General features: G+C 49.3%; 1 protein-coding gene across 1 annotated transcript in view; it reads left to right on the top strand.

Moving 5' to 3' along the window:
• The window catches only part of LOC123748480 (putative N-acetylated-alpha-linked acidic dipeptidase), a 169,399-nt gene that overhangs the window by 136,317 nt on the left and 12,431 nt on the right, over positions 1-20,651 (top strand). The window contains exons 13-15 of the mRNA XM_069337032.1: positions 5,354-5,494; positions 5,629-5,734; positions 16,169-16,250. Of these exons, the coding sequence (XP_069193133.1) occupies positions 5,354-5,494; positions 5,629-5,734; positions 16,169-16,250 (329 nt within the window). The remainder of the gene's footprint in view (positions 1-5,353; positions 5,495-5,628; positions 5,735-16,168; positions 16,251-20,651) is intronic.

Here is a 20,651-nt window from a genome sequence, read left to right as displayed (position 1 = left end):
TTGCTTATGCATCGTTAAACGCCTAGAAAGAGATGTTGTTGTCTTGCCTATATACTGGGTTTTTTGGAGCTTACAGTCCCCAAGTGGGCATTTGAAGGCATAGACGACGTTAGTCTCTTTTAAAGCGTTCTGTTTTGTGTCTGGAGAGTTTCTCATGAGTAGGCTGGCCGTTTTTCTGGTTTTATAGTAAATCGTCAGTTGTATCCTCTGATTTTTGTCTGTAGGGATAACGTTTCTATTAACAATATCTTTCAGGACCCTTTCCTCCGTTTTATGAGCTGTGGAAAAGAAGTTCCTGTAAAATAGTCTAATAGGGGGTATAGGTGTTGTGTTAGTTGTCTCTTCAGAGGTTGCATGGCTTTTCACTTTCCTTCTTATGATGTCTTCGATGAAACCATTGGAGAAGCCGTTATTGACTAGGACCTGCCTTACCCTACAGAGTTCTTCGTCGACTTGCTTCCATTCTGAGATGTGGCTGAGAGCACGGTCGACGTATGCGTTAACAACACTCCTCTTGTACCTGTCGGGGCAGTCGCTGTTGGCATTTAGGCACATTCCTATGTTTGTTTCCTTAGTGTAGACTGCAGTGTGGAAACCTCTGCCCTTTTCCATGACTGTTACATCTAGAAAAGGCAGCTTCCCATCCTTTTCCGTCTCGTAAGTGAAACGCAGCACGGAACTCTGCTCAAATCCCTCCTTCAGCTCCTGCAGATGTCTGACATCAGGTACCTGTGTAAAAATGTCGTCAACATACCTGCAGTATATGGCCGGTTTCAAGTTCATGTCGACTAAGACTTTTTGCTCGATGGTACCCATGTAGAAGTTTGCAAACAGGACACCTAGGGGAGAACCCATGGCGACCCCATCTACTTGCTTATACATGTGCCCATCCGGGCTCAAGAAGGGTGCCTCTTTAGTACAAGCTTGGAGTAGTTTCCTCAGAATACTTTCTGGCATGTCAAGAGGAGTACAGGCTGGATCACGATACACTCTGTCGGCTATCATTCCGATTGTCTCGTCCACAGGTACGTTGGTAAACAGCGATTCTACGTCCAACGAGGCTCTTATCCCTGTGGCCCGTGTGCCCCGCAGTAAGTCCACAAATTCCTTTGGAGACTTCAGGCTGAAGGCGCAAGGAACATAAGGAGTCAGCAGGCCGTTGAGTCGCTTCGCCAGTCTGTACGTGGGTGTGGGTATCTGGCTAATGATTGGCCGAAGTGGGTTTCCAGGCTTGTGCGTCTTGACATTTCCATACGCATATCCAGGTTTATATTCCCCAATGATCTTTGGCAGGTGGAGTCCGGATTTCTTGGCGTTCACAGTTTCGATCAGTTTGTTGACCTTTGCTTTTAATTCGGCTGTAGTGTCCTTCGTTACCCTTTGGAACTTAGTTTGGTCAGAGAGTATGATGTTCATTTTCGCTGTTTACCAACGTACCTGTGGACGAGACAATCGGAATGATAGCCGACAGAGTGTATCGTGATCCAGCCTGTACTCCTCTTGACATGCCAGAAAGTATTCTGAGGAAACTACTCCAAGCTTGTACTAAAGAGGCACCCTTCTTGAGCCCGGATGGGCACATGTATAAGCAAGTAGATGGGGTCGCCATGGGTTCTCCCCTAGGTGTCCTGTTTGCAAACTTCTACATGGGTACCATCGAGCAAAAAGTCTTAGTCGACATGAACTTGAAACCGGCCATATACTGCAGGTATGTTGACGACATTTTTACACAGGTACCTGATGTCAGACATTTGCAGGAGCTGAAGGAGGCATTTGAGCAGAGTTCCGTGCTGCGTTTCACTTACGAGACGGAAAAGGATGGGAAGCTGCCTTTTCTAGATGTAACAGTCATGGAAAAGGGCGGAGGTTTCCACACTGCAGTCTACACTAAGGAAACAAACATAGGAATGTGCCTAAATGCCAACAGCGACTGCCCCGACAGGTACAAGAGGAGTGTTGTTAACGCATACGTCGACCGTGCTCTCAGCCACAGCTCAGAATGGAAGCAAGTCGACGAAGAACTCTGTAGGGTAAGGCAGGTCCTAGTCAATAACGGCTTCTCCAATGGTTTCATCGAAGACATCATAAGAAGGAAAGTGAAAAGCCATGCAACCTCTGAAGAGACAACTAACACAACACCTATACCCCCTATTAGACTATTTTACAGGAACTTCTTTTCCACAGCTCATAAAACGGAGGAAAGGGTCCTGAAAGATATTGTTAATAGAAACGTTATCCCTACAGACAAAAATCAGAGGATACAACTGACGATTTACTATAAAACCAGAAAAACGGCCAGCCTACTCATGAGAAACTCTCCAGACACAAAACAGAACGCTTTAAAAGAGACTAACGTCGTCTATGCCTTCAAATGCCCACTTGGGGACTGTAAGCTCCAAAAAACCCAGTATATAGGCAAGACAACAACATCTCTTTCTAGGCGTTTAACGATGCATAAGCAACAGGGCTCCATTAAGGAACATATAATCTCTTCCCATAACCAAACCATCGCCAGAGAAATCCTAGTAAACAACACAGAAATCATCGATAGATACAGCGATAGCAGGCGGCTTGACGTTTGCGAGGCACTACACATCAAGAAGTCAACACCATCAACAGCCAATTATTGCACAACTATATTCTACCCACCTCAAGACTCCGCTCCAATATAGAAGCATCAAGAAATATGGACCAATAGGCTTTCTACAAACACTTCTATTCAATACCCATTGTTTCTGTTCTGTCTTGTGTTGATACTTTTAATACCCTATTAATATCCCCTCCTGTTCTGTCTTGTGTTAATGCCACATCACCCTTCCCACCTCACTCAAATGTAGATATAATATCAGAGAGACGTAAGTTCTAATCAGTTGTGTATTTGTGAAGTCTTTGAAAATGTAATAAGTTTTACGAAACGCGCCCGTGTCGCGTCAGACTAGAAATAAAAATGAATTTTGGAGAAGTGATTTTTGATTTACCTCCAACAGTGAAGCGTAATGTACGAAAGATTGAGAAAATTCGTGTTAGAATTATTAATCTTACTTTTTCGGTCATATTTAATAATATATGTCTACAGGAAAGACTGCTACCAAAATATACTAATATATATATGTGTGTATATATGTATATGTATATATATATATATATATATATATATATATATATATATATATATATATATATATATATATATATATATATATATATATATATATATATATATATATATATATATATATATATATATATATATATATATATATATATATATATATATATATATATATATATATATATATATATATATATATATATATATATATACACCACCGTCTGAGCGGTGGTGCAGAGGGTTAAGGCGTACCTGTTATGCCAGTTGCTGGAAGGCTTCTGTGCTGGCTAGGGTTCGAGTCTCCTGGTGGGAAAGTGTTCTAAAGTTGTATACTTAACTCTCGTGTTTAGGAGAGTTGTGCCTTAAGCAGAGACACTGTGTCTTCCCATATTAACAGGGACTTGATGAAATTAACGTCTAAATGACCCCTCACTTGCTCTGGTGCTCTTGGGAGGTGTTGATCTTTGGGGGATTTAAATACTCCGAAATTACCATCTCTTTTAAGGGTCTGAGCGGTGGTGCAGAGGGTTAAGGCGTACCTGTTATGCCAGTTGCTGGAAGGCTTCTGTGCTGGCTAGGGTTCGAGTCTCCTGGTGGGAAAGTGTTCTAAAGTTATATATATATATATATATATATATATATATATATATATATATATATATATATATATATATATAAGAGAGAGAGAGAGAGAGTGCCAAAGGGCCAAAGTATGTGTAGGGCGGGGCTGTTAGTGGAAGTGACTGTTCAGATATGGCAACCCTAATCTATTTTGGGTTTAAATGTGTGCATTATGGATACATAATCCAAGGAAGAATATGTATATATTATAATGAGAGGACAGTAGCCAGCAAAATAATTTACATTTAATTAATTTATCTGGGTCAGTTGGTTATAATGAGTAAGTATATTCAGAAAATAATTGCTTCTGATTAGGCTCCTGAGGTATATATATATATGTATGTATGTATGTATGTATGTATGTATGTATGTATGTATGTATGTATGTATGTATGTATGTATGTAGAACACAAAGCATGAGACAGACAGGGGCAGAGTAAGACAGACAGGAACAATATAGAGACACAGAGCGACACATTAGACCTAGACAGATAGACATACAGAATGAGAGAGAGACAAATGGACAGACGGATAGAATAAGACACTCACAGAGAATCAGACACAGAAATGGGGAGAGAGAGAGAGAGAGAGAGAGGGGGGGGGCAGAGGGAGAGACAGAGGAAAATAAGCAGAGAGAGGTTGTGGAGGCAGACTCCATGCACAGTTTATCAAACGAAGGATTTTGACAAACTGTTTACCTGCAAATGTGCTGCATCAGATTAAGCAAAAAATTCAACAAAAAAAGAAATCTCCTCCGAGGCAACAGCCCCATAATTGCAACAAGAGGCGGAAACCGAATATAATTAAAATAAATAAAACTAAGACACAACCTGCAGATCTGAGAATAATAGAAGTGAAGACGTTTCGGTCCACTGTTCATCAGTATTAAGTCCATATGAACCCATCCCTGCCCTTGTGTGGCAGTGCACAGTAGAAAGTTGTTTTTACATATTCAGACATTAAAACATTGATTGTAACCATGATATATATGTGCTTCAGCCTACAGTTTAAACCTATTGTCTTGTGTATGACCCTATATCCTGTGTGACAGTGAATACCAGCATTATTCTTACTTTAATACGACTTATTGAAATCCTTAGATTAGGCAAAAATTTTAATTAATTTTGTCAATAAAGACGTTAATAATAATAAATATTTAGTACTTGATAATGATTCAGGATGGACCTAAAATTTGTCAATTCCGTAATTTTCAGAGTTGTGCATTGATGTTGAATTTTTAGGCACGGTACTGTGCTCTTTTTGTCTGCATAATAACAATATTTTTTATTTTCTTGTGTTTGAATGGTTTATTAACCAAACAGACGCCATGACTAACGGTTTTGGCGGGAAAAAAGGCCACCTACGTCATGTGAAGCTCTTGAACCGTTATATTCTAATATTTAGTTTTTACTCTACATTTTCCACTGACGATTAAAATACTGCAGAGCAAGAAGAATAACTGAATTGTATGAAGTGTAGTGAAGTTCTTAAATTAGAAACTTTTGATGTATAACTTTAATCTTAAAATAGTTAAATATGTGTTAGTGGCTTTGCAACAATGTAAGAACACCAATGTTGTGTACTCTCACAAACCCAATATACTTATAAATATTCGTACAGAGTACCATTGGAGAACCCATGTACCACACACTGTATGAAACCTTCGCTGTGGTGGATGAAATATATGACAAAGGCTTCCACTTCCACTCTGCTGTGGCAGCCATGTGGGGGGACCTCGCTGTGGTGCTCTCGGAGTCTAAGGTATGCCTTAAAACCTTTTGTACGATTTTCTTTACAGTCTTATGATTATAATACAGATTTAATTTGAAATTATAATATATGATAATTTCTCATTACTCAAGGCTATGTGAACGTTCTCTTCTTGGACACCTCAGGTGCTCCCGTTTTCTTTGGTCTCATACGCGGCCTTTATCAAGAGAGCCCAGGACCATATCGCCCAGCGCTATGGGGATCTTATCCGTTCGCAAAATATTACGCTAAGTATGGAAATGAAGTTGTTTGTCCAACTCGTTCTCTTAAAAATAACGTCGCTTTTCACTCATATGTGCGCAATGGCCAAAAATGGACGTAATTTGAAATGAAATCGGTTCACGCAAGTGATGTACTGTCCCTTTTTCTGTTTGTCCTCGGGCTTACTGGGAAAAGTTAGGAGAGGAAACATTCAATTAATTTTTTTCATAACGTTTTGAAAGTTTAGGAGAATTTCCTAAATTTCCTCCTAACCTACCAGAGGACCCTAAACTTACTGTTTTGGAAAAAATAATCCCAAATTTATTTTCATTTTAAAATTATGAAAATTTTCGGCCATATGGGTAAACGGCCAAATTCAGAGACAATTTGTAAGAGGACAGGTTGTTGTGTTCCTTTATGTTTCACATCTTAAGCATCACTTTAACATGCAAGGGTGAAGAACCTTTCCTGTTTGTTTCATTAAACTGTGTATACTCTTTCTTGCTGATGTTCTTTGTTCGGTCAGGTGTGGGCGGTGGTCTTGATGGGAGTCAGGTGTGGGTGGTGGTGTTGACGGGGGGTCAGGTGTGGTTGGTGGTCTTGATGGGAGTCAGGTGTGGGTGGTGATGTTGACGGGGGGTCAGGTGTGGTTGGTGGTCTTTATGGGGGTCAGGTGTGGGTGGTGGTCTTGACGGGGGTCAGGTGTGGGTGGTGGTCTTGACGGGGGTCAGGTGTGGGTGGTGGTCTTGATGGGAGTCAGGTGTGGGTGGTGGTCTTGACGGGGGTCAGGTGTGGGTGGTGGTCTTGACGGGGGTCAGGTGTGGGTGGTGGTCTTGATGGGAGTCAGGTGTGGGTGGTGGTCTTGACGGGGGTCAGGTGTGGGTGGTGGTCTTGATGGGAGTCAGGTGTGGGTGGTGGTCTTGACGGGGGTCAGGTGTGGGTGGTAGTCTTGATGGGAGTCAGGTGTGGGTGGTGGTCTTGACGGGGGTCAGGTGTGGGTGGTGGTCTTGATGGGAGTCAGGTGTGGGTGGTGGTCTTGACGGGGGTCAGGTGTGGGCGGTGGTCTTGACGGGGGTCAGGTGTGGGCGGTGGTCTTGACGGGGGCCAGGTGTGGGCAATGGTCTTGATGGGAGTCAGGTGTGGGTGGTGGTCTTGACGGGGGTCAGGTGTGGGCGGTGGTCTTGATGGGAGTCAGGTGTGGGTGGTGCTCTTGACGGGAGTCAGGTGTGGGTGGTGGTCTTGACGGGGGTCAGGTGTGGGTGGTGGTGTTGACGGGGGTCAGGTGTGGTTGGTGGTGTTGACGGGGGTCAGGTGTGGGTGGTGGTGTTGACGGGGGGTCAGGTGTGGGTGGTGGTGTTGACGGGGGGTCAGGTGTGGGTGGTGGTGTTGACGGGGGGTCAGGTGTGGGTGGTGGTCTTGACGGGGGTCAGGTGTGGGTGGTGGTCTTGACGGGGGTCAGGTGTGGATGGTGGTCTTGACGGGGCCGGGTCAGGTGTGGGTGGTGGTCTTGATGGGAGTCAGGTGTGGGTGGTGGTCTTGACGGGGGTCAGGTGTGGGTGGTGGGCTTGACGGGGGTCAGGTGTGGGCGGTGGTCTTGATGGAAGTCAGGTGTGGGTGGTGGTCTTGACGGGGGTCAGGTGTGGGTGGTGGTCTTGACGGGGGTAAGGTGTGGCTGGTGGTCTTGATATGAGTCAGGTGTGGGTGGTGGTCTTGACGGGGGTCAGGTGTGGGTGGTGGTCTTGATGGGAGTCAGGTGTGGGTGGTGGTCTTGACGGGGGTCAGGTGTGGGTGGTGGTCTTGACGGGGGTCAGGTGTGGGCGGTGGTCTTGACGGGGGTCAGGTGTGGGCGGTGGTCTTGATGGGAGTCAGGTGTGGTGGTGGTCTTGACGGGGGTCAGGTGTGGGCGGTGGTCTTGATGGTAGTCAGGTGTGGGTGGTGCTCTTGATGGGAGTCAGGTGTGGGTGGTGGTCTTGACGGGGGTCAGGTGTAGGTAGTGGTCTTGATGGGGGTCAGGTGTGGGTGGTGGGCTTGACGGGGGTCAGGTGTGGACGGTGGTCTTGATGGGAGTCAGGTGTGGGTGGTGGTCTTGAAGGGGGTCAGGTGTCGGTGGTGGGCTTGACGGGGGTCAGGTGTGGGCGGTGGTCTTGATGGGAGTCAGGTGTGGGTGGTGGTCTTGACGGGGGTCAGGTGTGGGTGGTGGTCTTGATGGGAGTCAGGTGTGGTTGGTGGTCTTGACGGGGGTCAGGTGTGGGTGATGGTCTTGACGGGGGTCAGGTGTGGACGGTGGTCTTGATGGGAGTCAGGTGTAGGTAGTGGTCTTGATGGGGGTCAGGTGCGGGTGGTGGTTTTGACGGGGGTCAGGTGTGGGTGGTGGTCTTGACGGGGGTCAGGTGTAGGTAGTGGTCTTGATGGGGGTCAGGTGTGGGTGGTGGTCTTGACGCTGGTCAGGTGTGGGTGGTGGTCTTGACGGGGGTCAGGTGTGGGTGGTGGTCTTGACGGGGGTCAGGTGTGGGTGGTGGTCTTGACGGGGGTCAGGTGTGGGCGGTGGTCTTGATGGGAGTCAGGTGTGGGTGGTGGTCTTGACGGGGGTCAGGTGTGGGTGGTGGTCTTGACGGGGGTCAGGTGTGGGTGGTGGTCTTGACGGGGGTCAGGTGTGGGTGGTGGTCTTGATGGGAGTCAGGTGTGGGTGGTGGTCTTGACGGGGGTCAGGTGTGGGTGGTGGTCTTGACGGGGGTCAGGTGTGGGCGGTGGTCTTGATGGGAGTCAGGTGTGGGTGGTGGTCTTGACGGGGGTCAGGTGTGGGTGGTGGTCTTGACGGGGGTCAGGTGTGGGTGGTGGTCTTGATGGGAGTCAGGTGTGGGTGGTGGTCTTGACGGGGGTCAGGTGTGGGTGGTGGTCTTGACGGGGGTCAGGTGTGGGCGGTGGTCTTGATGGGAGTCAGGTGTGGGTGGTGGTCTTGACGGGGGTCAGGTGTGGGTGGTGGTGTTGACGGGGGTCAGGTGTGGGTGGTGGTGTTGACGGGGGGTCAGGTGTGGTTGGTAGTCTTGACGGGGGTCAGGTGTGGGTGGTGGTCTTTACGGGGGTCAGGTGTGGGTGGTGGTGTTGACGGGGGTCAGGTGTGGGTGGTGGTCTTAACGGGGGTCAGGTGTGAGTAGTGGTCTTGACGGGGGTCAGGTGTGGGTGGTGGTGTTGACGGGGTCAGGTGTGGGTGGTAGTGTTGACGGGGGTCAGGTGTGGGTGGTGGTGTTGACGGGGGTCAGGTGTGGGTGGTGATGTTGACGGGGGTCAGGTGTGGGTGGTGGTGTTGACGGCGGTCAGGTGTGGGTGGTGGTGTTGACGGGGGGTCAGGTGTGGGTGGTGGTGTTGACGGGGGGTCAGGTGTAATTGGTGGTGTTGACGGGGGTCAGGTGTGGGTGGTGGTGTTGACGGGGGATCAGGTGTGGGTGGTGGTGTTGACGGGGGTCAGGTGTGGGTGGTGGTGTTGACGGGGGTCAGGTGTGGGTGGTGGTGTTGACGGGGGTCAGGTGTGGGTGGTTGTATTGACGGGGGTCAGGTGTGGGTGGTGGTGTTGACGGGGGGTCAGGTGTGGGTGGTGGTGTTGACGGGGGGTCAGGTGTGGTTGGTGGTCTTGACGGGGGTCAGGTGTGGGTGGTGGTGTTGACAGGGATCAGGTGTGGGTGGTGGTGTTGACGGGGGGTCAGGTGTGGTTGGTAGTCTTGACGGGGGTCAGGTGTGGGTGGTGGTGTTGACGGGGGTCAGGTGTGGTGGTGGTGTTGACGGGGGTCAGGTGTGGGTGGTGGTCTTGACGGGGGTCAGGTGTGGGTGGTGGTGTTGACGGGGGTCAGGTGTGGGTGGTGGTCTTGACGGGGGTCAGGTGTGGGCGGTGGTCTTGATGGGAGTTAGGTGTGGGTGGTGGTCTTGACGGGGGTCAGGTGTGGGTGGTGGTCTTGACGGGGGTCAGGTGTGGGTGGTGGTCTTGACGGGGGTCAGGTGTGGGTGGTGGTCTTGATGGGAGTCAGGTGTGGGTGGTGGTCTTGACGGGGGTCAGGTGTGGGTGGTGGTCTTGACGGGGGTCAGGTGTGGGCGGTGGTCTTGATGGGAGTCAGGTGTGGGTGGTGGTCTTGACGGGGGTCAGGTGTGGGTGGTGGTCTTGACGGGGGTCAGGTGTGGGTGGTGGTCTTGATGGGAGTCAGGTGTGGGTGGTGGTCTTGACGGGGGTCAGGTGTGGGTGGTGGTCTTGACGGGGGTCAGGTGTGGGCGGTGGTCTTGATGGGAGTCAGGTGTGGGTGGTGGTCTTGACGGGGGTCAGGTGTGGGTGGTGGTCTTGACGGGGGTCAGGTGTGGGTGGTGGTCTTGATGGGAGTCAGGTGTGGGTGGTGGTCTTGACGGGGGTCAGGTGTGGGTGGTGGTCTTGACGGGGGTCAGGTGTGGGCGGTGGTCTTGATGGGAGTCAGGTGTGGGTGGTGGTCTTTACGGGGGTCAGGTGTGGGTGGTGGTGTTGACGGGGGTCAGGTGTGGGTGGTGGTCTTAACGGGGTCAGGTGTGAGTAGTGGTCTTGACGGGGGTCAGGTGTGGGAGGTGGTGTTGACGGGGGTCAGGTGTGGGGTGGTGGTGTTGACGGGGGTCAGGTGTGGGTGGTGGTGTTGACGGGGGTCAGGTGTGGGTGGTGGTGTTGACGGGGGTCAGGTGTGGGTGGTGGTGTTGACGGCGGTCAGGTGTGGGTGGTGGTGTTGACGGGGGGGTCAGGTGTGGGTGTTGGTGTTGACGGGGGGTCAGGTGTATTTGGTGGTCTTTGACGGGGGTCAGGTGTGGGTGGTGGTGTTGACGGGGGGTCAGGTGTGGGTGGTGGTGTTGACGGGGGGTCAGGTGTGGGTGGTGGTGTTGACGGGGGTCAGGTGTGGGTGGTGGTGTTGACGGGGGTCAGGTGTGGGTGGTGGTGTTGACGGGGGTCAGGTGTGGGTGGTAGTGTTGACGGGGGTCAGGTGTGGGTGGTGTGTTGACGGGGGGTCAGGTGTGGGTGGTGGTGTTGACGGGGGGTCAGGTGTGGTTGGTGGTCTTGACGGGGGTCAGGTGTGGGTGGTGGTGTTGACGGGGGGTCAGGTGTGGGTGGGGTGTTGACGGGTGGTCATTGTGGTTGGTGGTCTTGACGGGGGTCAGGTGTGGGTGGTGGTGTTGACGGGGGTCAGGTGTGGGTGGGGTGTTGACGGGGGTCAGGTGTGGTTGGTAGTCTTGACGGGGGGTCAGGTGTGGGTGGTGGTGTTGACGGGGGTCAGGTGTGGTGGTGGTGTTGACGGGGGTCAGGTGTGGGTGGTAGTGTTGACGGGGGTCAGGGTGGTGGTGGTGGTGTTGAGGGGGGTCAGGTGTGAGTGGTGGTGTTGACGGGGGGTCAGGTGTGGTTGGTGGTCTTTATGGGGGTCTGGTGTGGGTGGTGGTCTTTATAATGGGGGTCAGGTGTGGGTGGTGGTCTTTACGGGGGTCAGGTGTGGGTGGTGGTGTTGACGGGGGTCAGGTGTGGGTGGTAGTGTTGACGGGGGTCAGGTGTGGGTGTGGTTGTTGACGGGGGTCAGGTGTGGGTGGTGGTGTTGACGGGGGTCAGGTGTGGGTGGTGGTGTTGACGGGGGGTCAGGTGTGGGTGGTGGTGTTGGACGGGGGTCAGGTGTGGGTAGTGGTGTTGACGGGGGTCAGGTGTGGGTGGTGGTGTTTGACGGGGGGTCAGGTGTGGTGGTAGTGTTGACGGGGGTCAGGTGTAGGTGGTGGTGTTGACGGGGGTCAGGTGTGGGTGGTGGTGTTGACGGGGGTCAGGTGTGGGTGGTGATGTCTGACGGGGGTCAGGTGTGGGGGTGGTGTTGACGGGGTCAGGTGTGGGTGGTGGTCGTTGACGGGGGTCAGGTGTGGGTGGTGGTGTTGACGGGGGTCAGGTGTAGGGTGGTGGTCTTGACGGGGGTCAGGTGTGAGGTGGTGGTCTTGACGGGGGATCAGGTGTGGGTGTGGTGTTTGACGGGGGTCAGGTGTGGGTGGTGTGTTGACGGGGGTCAGGTGTGGGGTGGTGGTGTTGACGGGGGTCAGGTGTGGGTGGTGTGTTGACGGGGGTCAGGTGTGGGTGGTGGTGTTGACGGGGGGTCAGGTGTGGGTGGTGGTGTTGACGGGGGGTCAGGTGTGGTTGGTGGTCTTGACGGGGGGTCAGGTGTGGGTGGTGGTGTTGACAGGGAGTCAGGTGTGGGGTGGTGGTGTTGACGGGGGGTCAGGTGTGGTTGGTAGGTCTTGACGGGGGTCAGGTGTGTGGCTGGTGGTGTTGACGGGGGTCAGGTGTGGGTGGTGGTGTTGACCGGGGGTCAGGTGTGGGTGGTGGTCTTGACGGGGGTCAGGTGTGGGTGGTGGTCTTGACGGGGGTCAGGTGTGGGTGGTGGTCTTGACGGGGGTCAGGTGTGGGCTGGTGGTCCTTGACTGGGAGTTAGGTGTGGGTGGTGGTCTTGACGGGGTCAGGTGTGGGTGGTGGTCTTGACGGGGGTCAGGTGTGGGTGGTGGTCTTGACGGGGTCAGGTGTGGGTGTGGTCTTGATGGGGTCAGGTGTGGGTGGTGGTCTTGACGGGGGTCAGGTGTGGGGTGGTGGTCTTGACGGGGGTCAGGTTGTGGGTGGTGGTCCTTGATGGGGAGTCAGGTGTGGGTGGTGGTCTTGACGGGGGTCAGGTGTGGGTGGTGGTCTTGACGGGGGTCAGGTGTGGGTGGTGGTCTTGATGGGAGTCAGGTGTGGGTGGTGGTCTTGACGGGGGTCAGGTGTGGGTGGTGGTCTTGACGGGGGTCAGGTGTGGGGTGGTCTTGATGGGAGTCAGGTGTGGGTGGTGGTCTTGACGGGGGTCAGGTGTGGGTGGTGGTCTTGACGGGGGTCAGGTGTGGGTGGTGGTCTTGATGGGAGTCAGGTGTGGGTGGTGTCTTGACGGGGGTCAGGTGTGGGTGGTGGTCTTGACGGGGGTCAGGTGTGGGCGGTGGTCTTGATGGGGTCAGGTGTGGGTGGTGGTCTTTACGGGGGTCAGGTGTGGGTGGTGGTGTTGACGGGGGTCAGGTGTGGGTGGTGGTCTTACGGGGGTCAGGTGTGGTGTGGTCTTGACGGGGGTCAGGTGTGGGGGGTGTTGACGGGGGTCAGGTGTGGGTGGTGGTGTTGACGGGGGTCAGGTGTGGGTGGTGGTGTTGACGGGGGTCAGGTGTGGGTGGTGGTGTTGACGGGGGTCAGGTGTGGGTGGTGGTGTTGACGGGGTCAGGTGTGGGTGGTGGTGTTGACGGGGGTCAGGTGTGGGTGTGGTGTTGACGGGGGTCAGGTGTATGGTGGTCTTGACGGGGGTCAGGTGTGGGTGGTGGTGTTGACGGGGGTCAGGTGTGGGTGGTGGTGTTGACGGGGGTCAGGTGTGGGTGGTGGTGTTGACGGGGGTCAGGTGTGGGTGGTGGTGTTGACGGGGGTCAGGTGTGGGTGGTGGTGTTGACGGGGGTCAGGTGTGGGTGGTGTGTTGACGGGGGTCAGGTGTGGGTGGTGGTGTTGACGGGGGTCAGGTGTGGGTGGTGGTGTTGACGGGGGTCAGGTGTGGTTGGTGGTCTTGACGGGGGTCAGGTGTGGGTGGTGGTGTTGACGGGGGTCAGGTGTGGGTGGTGGTGTTGACGGGGGTCATGTGGTGGTGGTCTTGACGGGGGTCAGGTGTGGGTGGTGGTGTTGACGGGGGTCAGGTGTGGGTGGGGTGTTGACGGGGGTCAGGTGTGGTGGTAGTTGACGGGGGTCAGGTGTGGGTGGTGGTGTTGACGGGGGTCAGGTGTGGTGGTGGTGTTGACGGGGGTCAGGTGTGGGTGGTAGTGTGACGGGGGTCAGGTGTGGGTGGTGGTGTTGACGGGGGTCAGGTGTGAGTGGTGGTGTTGACGGGGGTCAGGTGTGGTTGGTGTCTTTACGGGGGTCAGGTGTGGGTGGTGGTCTTTACGGGGTCAGGTGTGGGTGGTGGTCTTGACGGGGGTCAGGTGTGGGTGGTGGTGTTGACGGGGGTCAGGTGTGGGTGGTGTGTTGACGGGGGTCAGGTGTGGGTGGTGGTGTTGACGGGGGTCAGGTGTGGGTGGTGGTGTTGACGGGGGTCAGGTGTGGGTGGTGGTGTTGACGGGGGTCAGGTGTGGGTGGTGGTGTTGACGGGGGTCAGGTGTGGGTGTGGTGTTGACGGGGGTCAGGTGTGGGGTGGTGTGTTGACGGGGGTCAGGTGTGGGTGGTGTGTTGACGGGGGTCAGGTGTGGTGGTGGTGTTGACGGGGGTCAGGTGTGGGTGGTGGTGTTGACGGGGGTCAGGTGTGGGTGGTGGTGTTGACGGGGGGTCAGGTGTGGGTGGTGGTGTTGACGGGGGTCAGGTGTGGGTGGCGGTGTTGACGGGGGTCAGGTGTGGGTGGTGGTCTTGACGGGGGTCAGGTGTGGGTGGTGGTGTTGACGGGGGTCAGGTGTGGGTGGTGGTGTTACGGGGGTCAGGTGTGGGTGGTGGTGTTGACGGGGGTCAGGTGTGGGTGGTTGTTGACGGGGGGTCAGGTGTGGGTGGTGTGTTGACGGGGGTCAGGTGTGGGTGGTGGTGTTGACGGGGGTCAGGTGTGGGTGGTGGTCTTGACGGGGGTCAGGTGTGGGTGGTGGTGTTGACGGGGGTCAGGTGTGGGTGGTGGTGTTGACGGGGGTCAGGTGTGGTGGTGGTGTTGACGGGGGGTCAGGTGTAGGTGGTGGTGTTGACGGGGGTCAGGTGTGGGTGGTGGTGTTGACGGGGGTCAGGTGTGGTGGTGGTGTGACGGGGGTCAGGTGTGGGTGGTGGTGTTGACGGGGGGTCAGGTGTGGGTGGTGGTGTTGACGGGGGTCAGGTGTGGGTGGTGGTGCTGACGGGGGTCAGGTGTGGGTGGTGGGGTTGACGGGGGTCAGGTGTGGGTGGTGGTGTTGACGGGGGTCAGGTGTGGGTGGTTGTTGACGGGGGTCAGGTGTGGGTGAGGTGTGTTGACGGGGGTCAGGTGTGGGTGGTGGTGTTGACGGGGGGTCAGGTGTGGGTGGAGTGTTGACGGGGGTCAGGTGTGGGTGGTGGTGTTGACGGGGGGGTCAGGTGTGGGTGGTGGGTGTTGACGGGGGTCAGGTGTGGGTGGTGTTGACGGGGTCAGGTGTGGGTGGTGGTGTTGACGGGGGTCAGGTGTGGGTGGTGGTGTTGACGGGGGTCAGGTGTGGGTGGTGGTGTTGACGGGGGTCAGGTGTGGGTGGTGGTGTTGACGGGGGTCAGGTGTGGGTGGAGGTGGTTGACGGGGTCAGGTGTGGGTGGAGGTGTTGACGGGGGTCAGGTGTGGGTGGTGGTGTTGACGGGGGTCAGGTGTGGGTGGTGGTGTTGACGGGGGTCAGTGTGGGTGGTGGTGTTGACGGGGGTCAGGTGTGGGTGGTGGTGTTGACGGGGTCAGGTGTGGGTGGTGGTGTTGACGGGGGTCAGGTGTTGGTGGTGGTGTTACGGGTCAGGTGTGGGTGGTGGTGTTGACGGGGTCAGGTGTGGGTGGTGGTCTATACGGTGGTCAGGTGTGGTGGTGGTGTTGACGGGGTCAGGTGTGGGTGGTGGTGTTGACGGGGGTCAGGTGTGGGTGGTGGTGTTGACGGGGGGGTCATGTGTGGGTGGTGGTGTTGACGGGGGGTCAGGTGTGGGTGGTAGTGTTGACGGGGTCAGGTGTGGGTGGTGGTGTTGACGGGGGGTCAGGTGTGGGTGATGTAAGTGAGATACTGTGGTTATGCCCAGTTAATGTAGCATAAAACAATAAAGCCGCGTTTAAACGTCAATGTGAATATGGGGAAACAGAGTAAAGTAAAAAATGATAAGTTAAAACAAAAGTTAATTTTAATTAAACAATAAATTACTTTAACACTCACAATACAACTGTCTTTCCACACATAATGTTTTTTATTTTATTTTTTCTATATTAACACTAATTACAACTTCAGAGACCTGACACTGAAAGTAAAGTATGATATGGAAAGAGCTAAAACATATATATTGTACCAACACCACAACTCTTACTGAACTGCAGGAGCAATTAACAAAGAAAGAGAGGCGTTACTCCAGACAATTGCCAGAGTTGACTGACTTGAGGAAGCTCGCCCAACCTGACACTGACTAGGTTGACTATCTGGAGGATGGGTGGCGTGATCATAAACTGCTGGCTCGGTTATTATACAGTGAGTCCTCACAAGGGCTAGTGCTGGAATGCCACAAATGAACGAACACACTGTTGTGTTACACAATATGATGCACTTTTATTATACAATATACACATGGGCTATTTACATGAATTCCTGAATGGACGTAGTGTTATTGATGACTGTTTAAGAGAAGCCAGTGCCCGAATATTGAGCATAATTATGTGACAATATATTGAGTAACACGGTTCTTTATTAAGCAAGGAGTTCCATACGTGGCTTTAATAATGAGTTCTTGAATTTCAGAGTACTTTACTGATGCTGGACAGACGTTCAATACGAGTGCTTTTATCTTCAATAAGGCGCTGGAATCTCTAGACCTGAAAAGGTTAGTGATACTAGATATAGGCATATTTCAAATATATGTAATGCCTGTGTGTGTGTGTGTGTGTGAGTGTATTCGTTGGACAAATATGATCGTCTGACGATCATTGATGTGATTACAGTTTGGGGATGATCCTGCAACCCGCAGCCCGTCCTCCAAAAATGGGGAGGTAAATGTACACCGCCTCATAAGTGCAATTATGTACTATGTATGACAGTCAGAATTGTACTTATTTACACTTAGTACTAAATCGTACTGTCAAATATATTGTGAATATTTGAGTTTACCTAAAAAGCTGAATAGAAACCCACGACCTAACCTCACCATCTTAGTTTGTGAAGATAAGCATTTTATTGCATCTTAATTACAACTATTACTTAACCTATAGCTATATTGATATTACAGTTTTATAAACATAAATCAAAACTAAAATATTTCGATAAATTGTAAAGTAACTCAGGATCTTCTTGAGGTTATCTTGAGATGATTTCGGGCTTTAGTGGCCCCGCGGCCCGGTCCTCGACCAGGCCTCCACCCCCAGGAAGCAGCCCGTGACAGCTGACTAACTCCCAGGTACCTATTTACTGCTAGGTAACAGGGGCATTCAGGGTGAAAGAAACTTTGTGATTTGTTTCTGCCTCGTGCGGGAATCGAACCCGCGCCATAGAATTACGAGTCCTGCGCGCTATGCACCAGGCTACGAGGCCCCACATAGACGATATTTTCAAATTTTGTATAAAATCTCTATTGTTTAATAAAAGTGAAAAAGAAATTCTTAATATTTAAAACATGTGTATAGCAATTTAACTTTAAAATTTCATCTTAAAATTTTTAGTGTCCTAACAGAAAACGAGAAAGAATTAAATCGGGGGAGGGGGTTGCGTAAATGTAACAGCCCCATAAGTGCAATTATGTACTATGTATAACAGTCAGGAAATGCACTTACACACTTAGTATTAAAACGTACTGTCAAATCAGAGGATGGGTTGGCAACCCGTCTCGACTCAAGTCCATTAGATTCAGCAGTCGATCCCACAGACTCATTCATAAATTTTTACACGATGTTCATTCAAAAGAGGAATTTTCTCATATATAATTATTATAATATATTAGCATATTATGCATATATAGGCATAGGTTAGGTGTTTAGGGTCTGTTGGCATTTATATGTAGTTGTAGTGCGTGGGAGAAGCATTTATAGCATTATGGTTCGAACAAAATTTGTCAGTGAAGCACTTGTTCTGGAAGTATTCGAACGAAATCAGTTGTCAGTCGTGTGTAAACCGTCTTTCATTCATAAACAGGGCGTTTGGCAGCTGCATGGAATCACTTTTGGGTCTTTTGAGAACGGGATGGATCCTGGACGGCATAGGTTCGAATCATGGTTGGGTCATTAGATCTTGTAGTTATTTACGGTTCACATATGTAATACAGACTTTGTCATATATATATATATATATATATATATATATATATATATATATATATATATATATATATATATAGTGATGGAAAAAAAGAATGTAATTATTCGGCAGTCCTCCCAATGGCTGGTGTCAATGTCACATTTACAAAAAACAAGTTGGCTGCGTGGCTGTTGCCTCCTGTGGTAAAGTAAGGGAAAAACACGCAAAACAAATCATATAAACAATGAAACTTTAATTAACTTGAAACCAAATATGAACAAATAATCCCTTGACTATGTACAGTGCAAATAACAAGATTACAAAGTCAAAAAATAATATAAAATAAAACAGTGGTTACGTTACTCTACAATGAATAAGACAAAAAAATTAATTAAAAGGTGCTGAGAATATTGGCTGGGTGAAAACATACACTATTACACAGAGCGCATATTAGATAGACGTGTCAGCTTTGAGAGCACAGAATATTCTAAATCCAATGGCTCGTGCACGCTCAGTCATCGGCTATGCAGATGGCGCTGAAATTGAGTGCAGACGACGATTCACCAATGGGACGCATGCTGGCTGGAAGTGGTGGTTTGGTGATCGACGAAAGTGGAGTGGCGACAGCGAGGGGGGGGTGGTGGAGAGCGAGTGTAGGGTATGTATACCCCCTGTAGCAACATATTCAACTAAATATGTACTACTCTTGATTGTAGTATCTAGATGTTGTAGATGGACTGAAGTAACATAATGATAGGAAAGAGCAAGCCAAATGTCTCTTGAAGGTGATTATCGTAACAATATATATATATATATATATATATATATATATAATATATATATATATATATATATTATATATATATATATATATATATATATATATATATATATAAATAATATGTCGTACCTAGTAGCCAGAACGCACTTATCGGCCTACTATGCAAGGCCTGATTTGCCTATTAAGCCAAGTTTTCCTGAAATAATATATTTTCTCTATTTTTTTCTTACGAAATGATAAATCTACCCATTTCATTATGTATGAGGGGAATTTTTTTTTATTGGAGTTCAAATTAACGTAGATATATGACCAAACCTAACCAACCCTACCTAACCTAACCTAGCCTATCTTTATAGGTTAGGTTAGGTTAGGTAGCCGAAAAAGTTAGGTTAGGTTAGGTAGGTTAGGTAGTCGAAAAACAATTAATTCATGAAAACTTGGCTTATTAGGCAAATTGGGCCTTGCATAGTTGGCTGAGAAGTGAGTTCTGGCTATTAGGTACGACATATATATATATATATATATATATATATATATATATATATATATATATATATATATATATATATATATATATATATATATATATATCGTACCTAGTAGCCAGAACGCACTTCTCAGCCTACTATGCAAGGCCAGATTTGCCTAATAAGCCAAGTTTTCATGAATTAATTGTTTTTCGACTACCTAACCTACCTAACCTAACCTAACCTAACTTTTTCGGCTACCTAACCTAACCTAGCCTATGAAGATAGGTTAGGTTAGGTTAGGTAGGGTTGGTTAGGTTCGGTCATATTTCTACGTTAATATTAACTCCAATAAGAAAATATTGACCTCATACATAATGAAATGGGTAGCTTTATCATTTCATAAGAAAAAAAATTAGAGAAAATATATTAATTCAGGAAAACTTGGCTTATTAGGCAAATCTGGCCTTGAATAGTAGGCTGAGAAGTGCGTTCTGGCTACTAGGTACGACATATATATATATATATGTATATATGTTGTACATATATTTCTATATACAGAGTTTTCCACACTGCAGTCTACACTAAGGAAACAAACATAAGAATGTGCCTGAATGCCAACTGACTGCCCAGACAGGTACAAGAGGAGTGTTGTTAACGCTTATGTCGACCGTGCTCTCAGCCACAGCTCAGAATGGAAGCAAGTCGACGAAGAACTCTGCAGGGTAAGGCAGGTCCTAGTCAACAACGGCTTCTCCAATGGTTTCGTGGAAGACATAATAAGAAGGAAAGTGAAACGCCATGCAACCTCTGAAGAGACAACTAACACAACACCTATACCCCTTATTAGATTATTTTACAGGAACTTCTTTTCCACAGCCCATAAAACGGAGGAAAGGGTCCTGAAAGATATTGTTAGTAGAAACGTTATCCCTACAGACAAAAATCAGAAGATACAACTGACAATTTACTATAAAACCAAAAAAACGGCCAGCCTACTCATGAGAAACTCTCCAGACACAAAGCAGAATGCTTTAAAAGAGACCAACGTCGTCTATGCCTTCAAATGCCCTCTTGGGGACTGTAAGCCTAAAAAAACCAGTATATAGGCAAGACAACAACATCTCTTTCCAGGCGATTAACAATGCATAAGAAACAGGGCTCCATTAAGGAACATATAATCTCTTCCCACAACCAGACCATCACCAGGGCAGTGTTAACAAACAACACAGAAATCATCGATAGATACAGCGATAGCAGGCGGCTCAACATCTGCGAGGCACTACACATCAAGAAGTCAACACCAGCAATCAACAGCCAATTAATGCACAACTATATTCTACCCACTTAAAGACCCCGTACCAATATAGAAGCATCATGAAAGTAGGCCAATATATTTATTTATATATATATATTATATATAATATATATATATAATATATATATATATATATATATATATATATTAATATATATATTATATATATATATATATATATATATATATATGACAATGTCAGACCACGGAGGAAAAATGAAACAGGAAATTTCCTTAAGTACTTTCGTATATTAAATACATCTTCAGAAAGTACTTAAGGAAATTTCCTGTTTCATTTTTCCTCCGTGGTCTGACATTGTCACATTCTTAATCACGTGTTTATTTTCGTGATATACACACATATATATATATATATATATATATATATATATATATATATATATATATATATGTATGTATATATATATATAT

Source organism: Procambarus clarkii, chromosome 37 (assembly GCF_040958095.1).
Source record: "Procambarus clarkii isolate CNS0578487 chromosome 37, FALCON_Pclarkii_2.0, whole genome shotgun sequence".
Lineage (NCBI taxonomy): Eukaryota > Metazoa > Arthropoda > Malacostraca > Decapoda > Cambaridae > Procambarus > Procambarus clarkii.
This window is presented reverse-complemented; position numbering and strand designations above follow the sequence as displayed.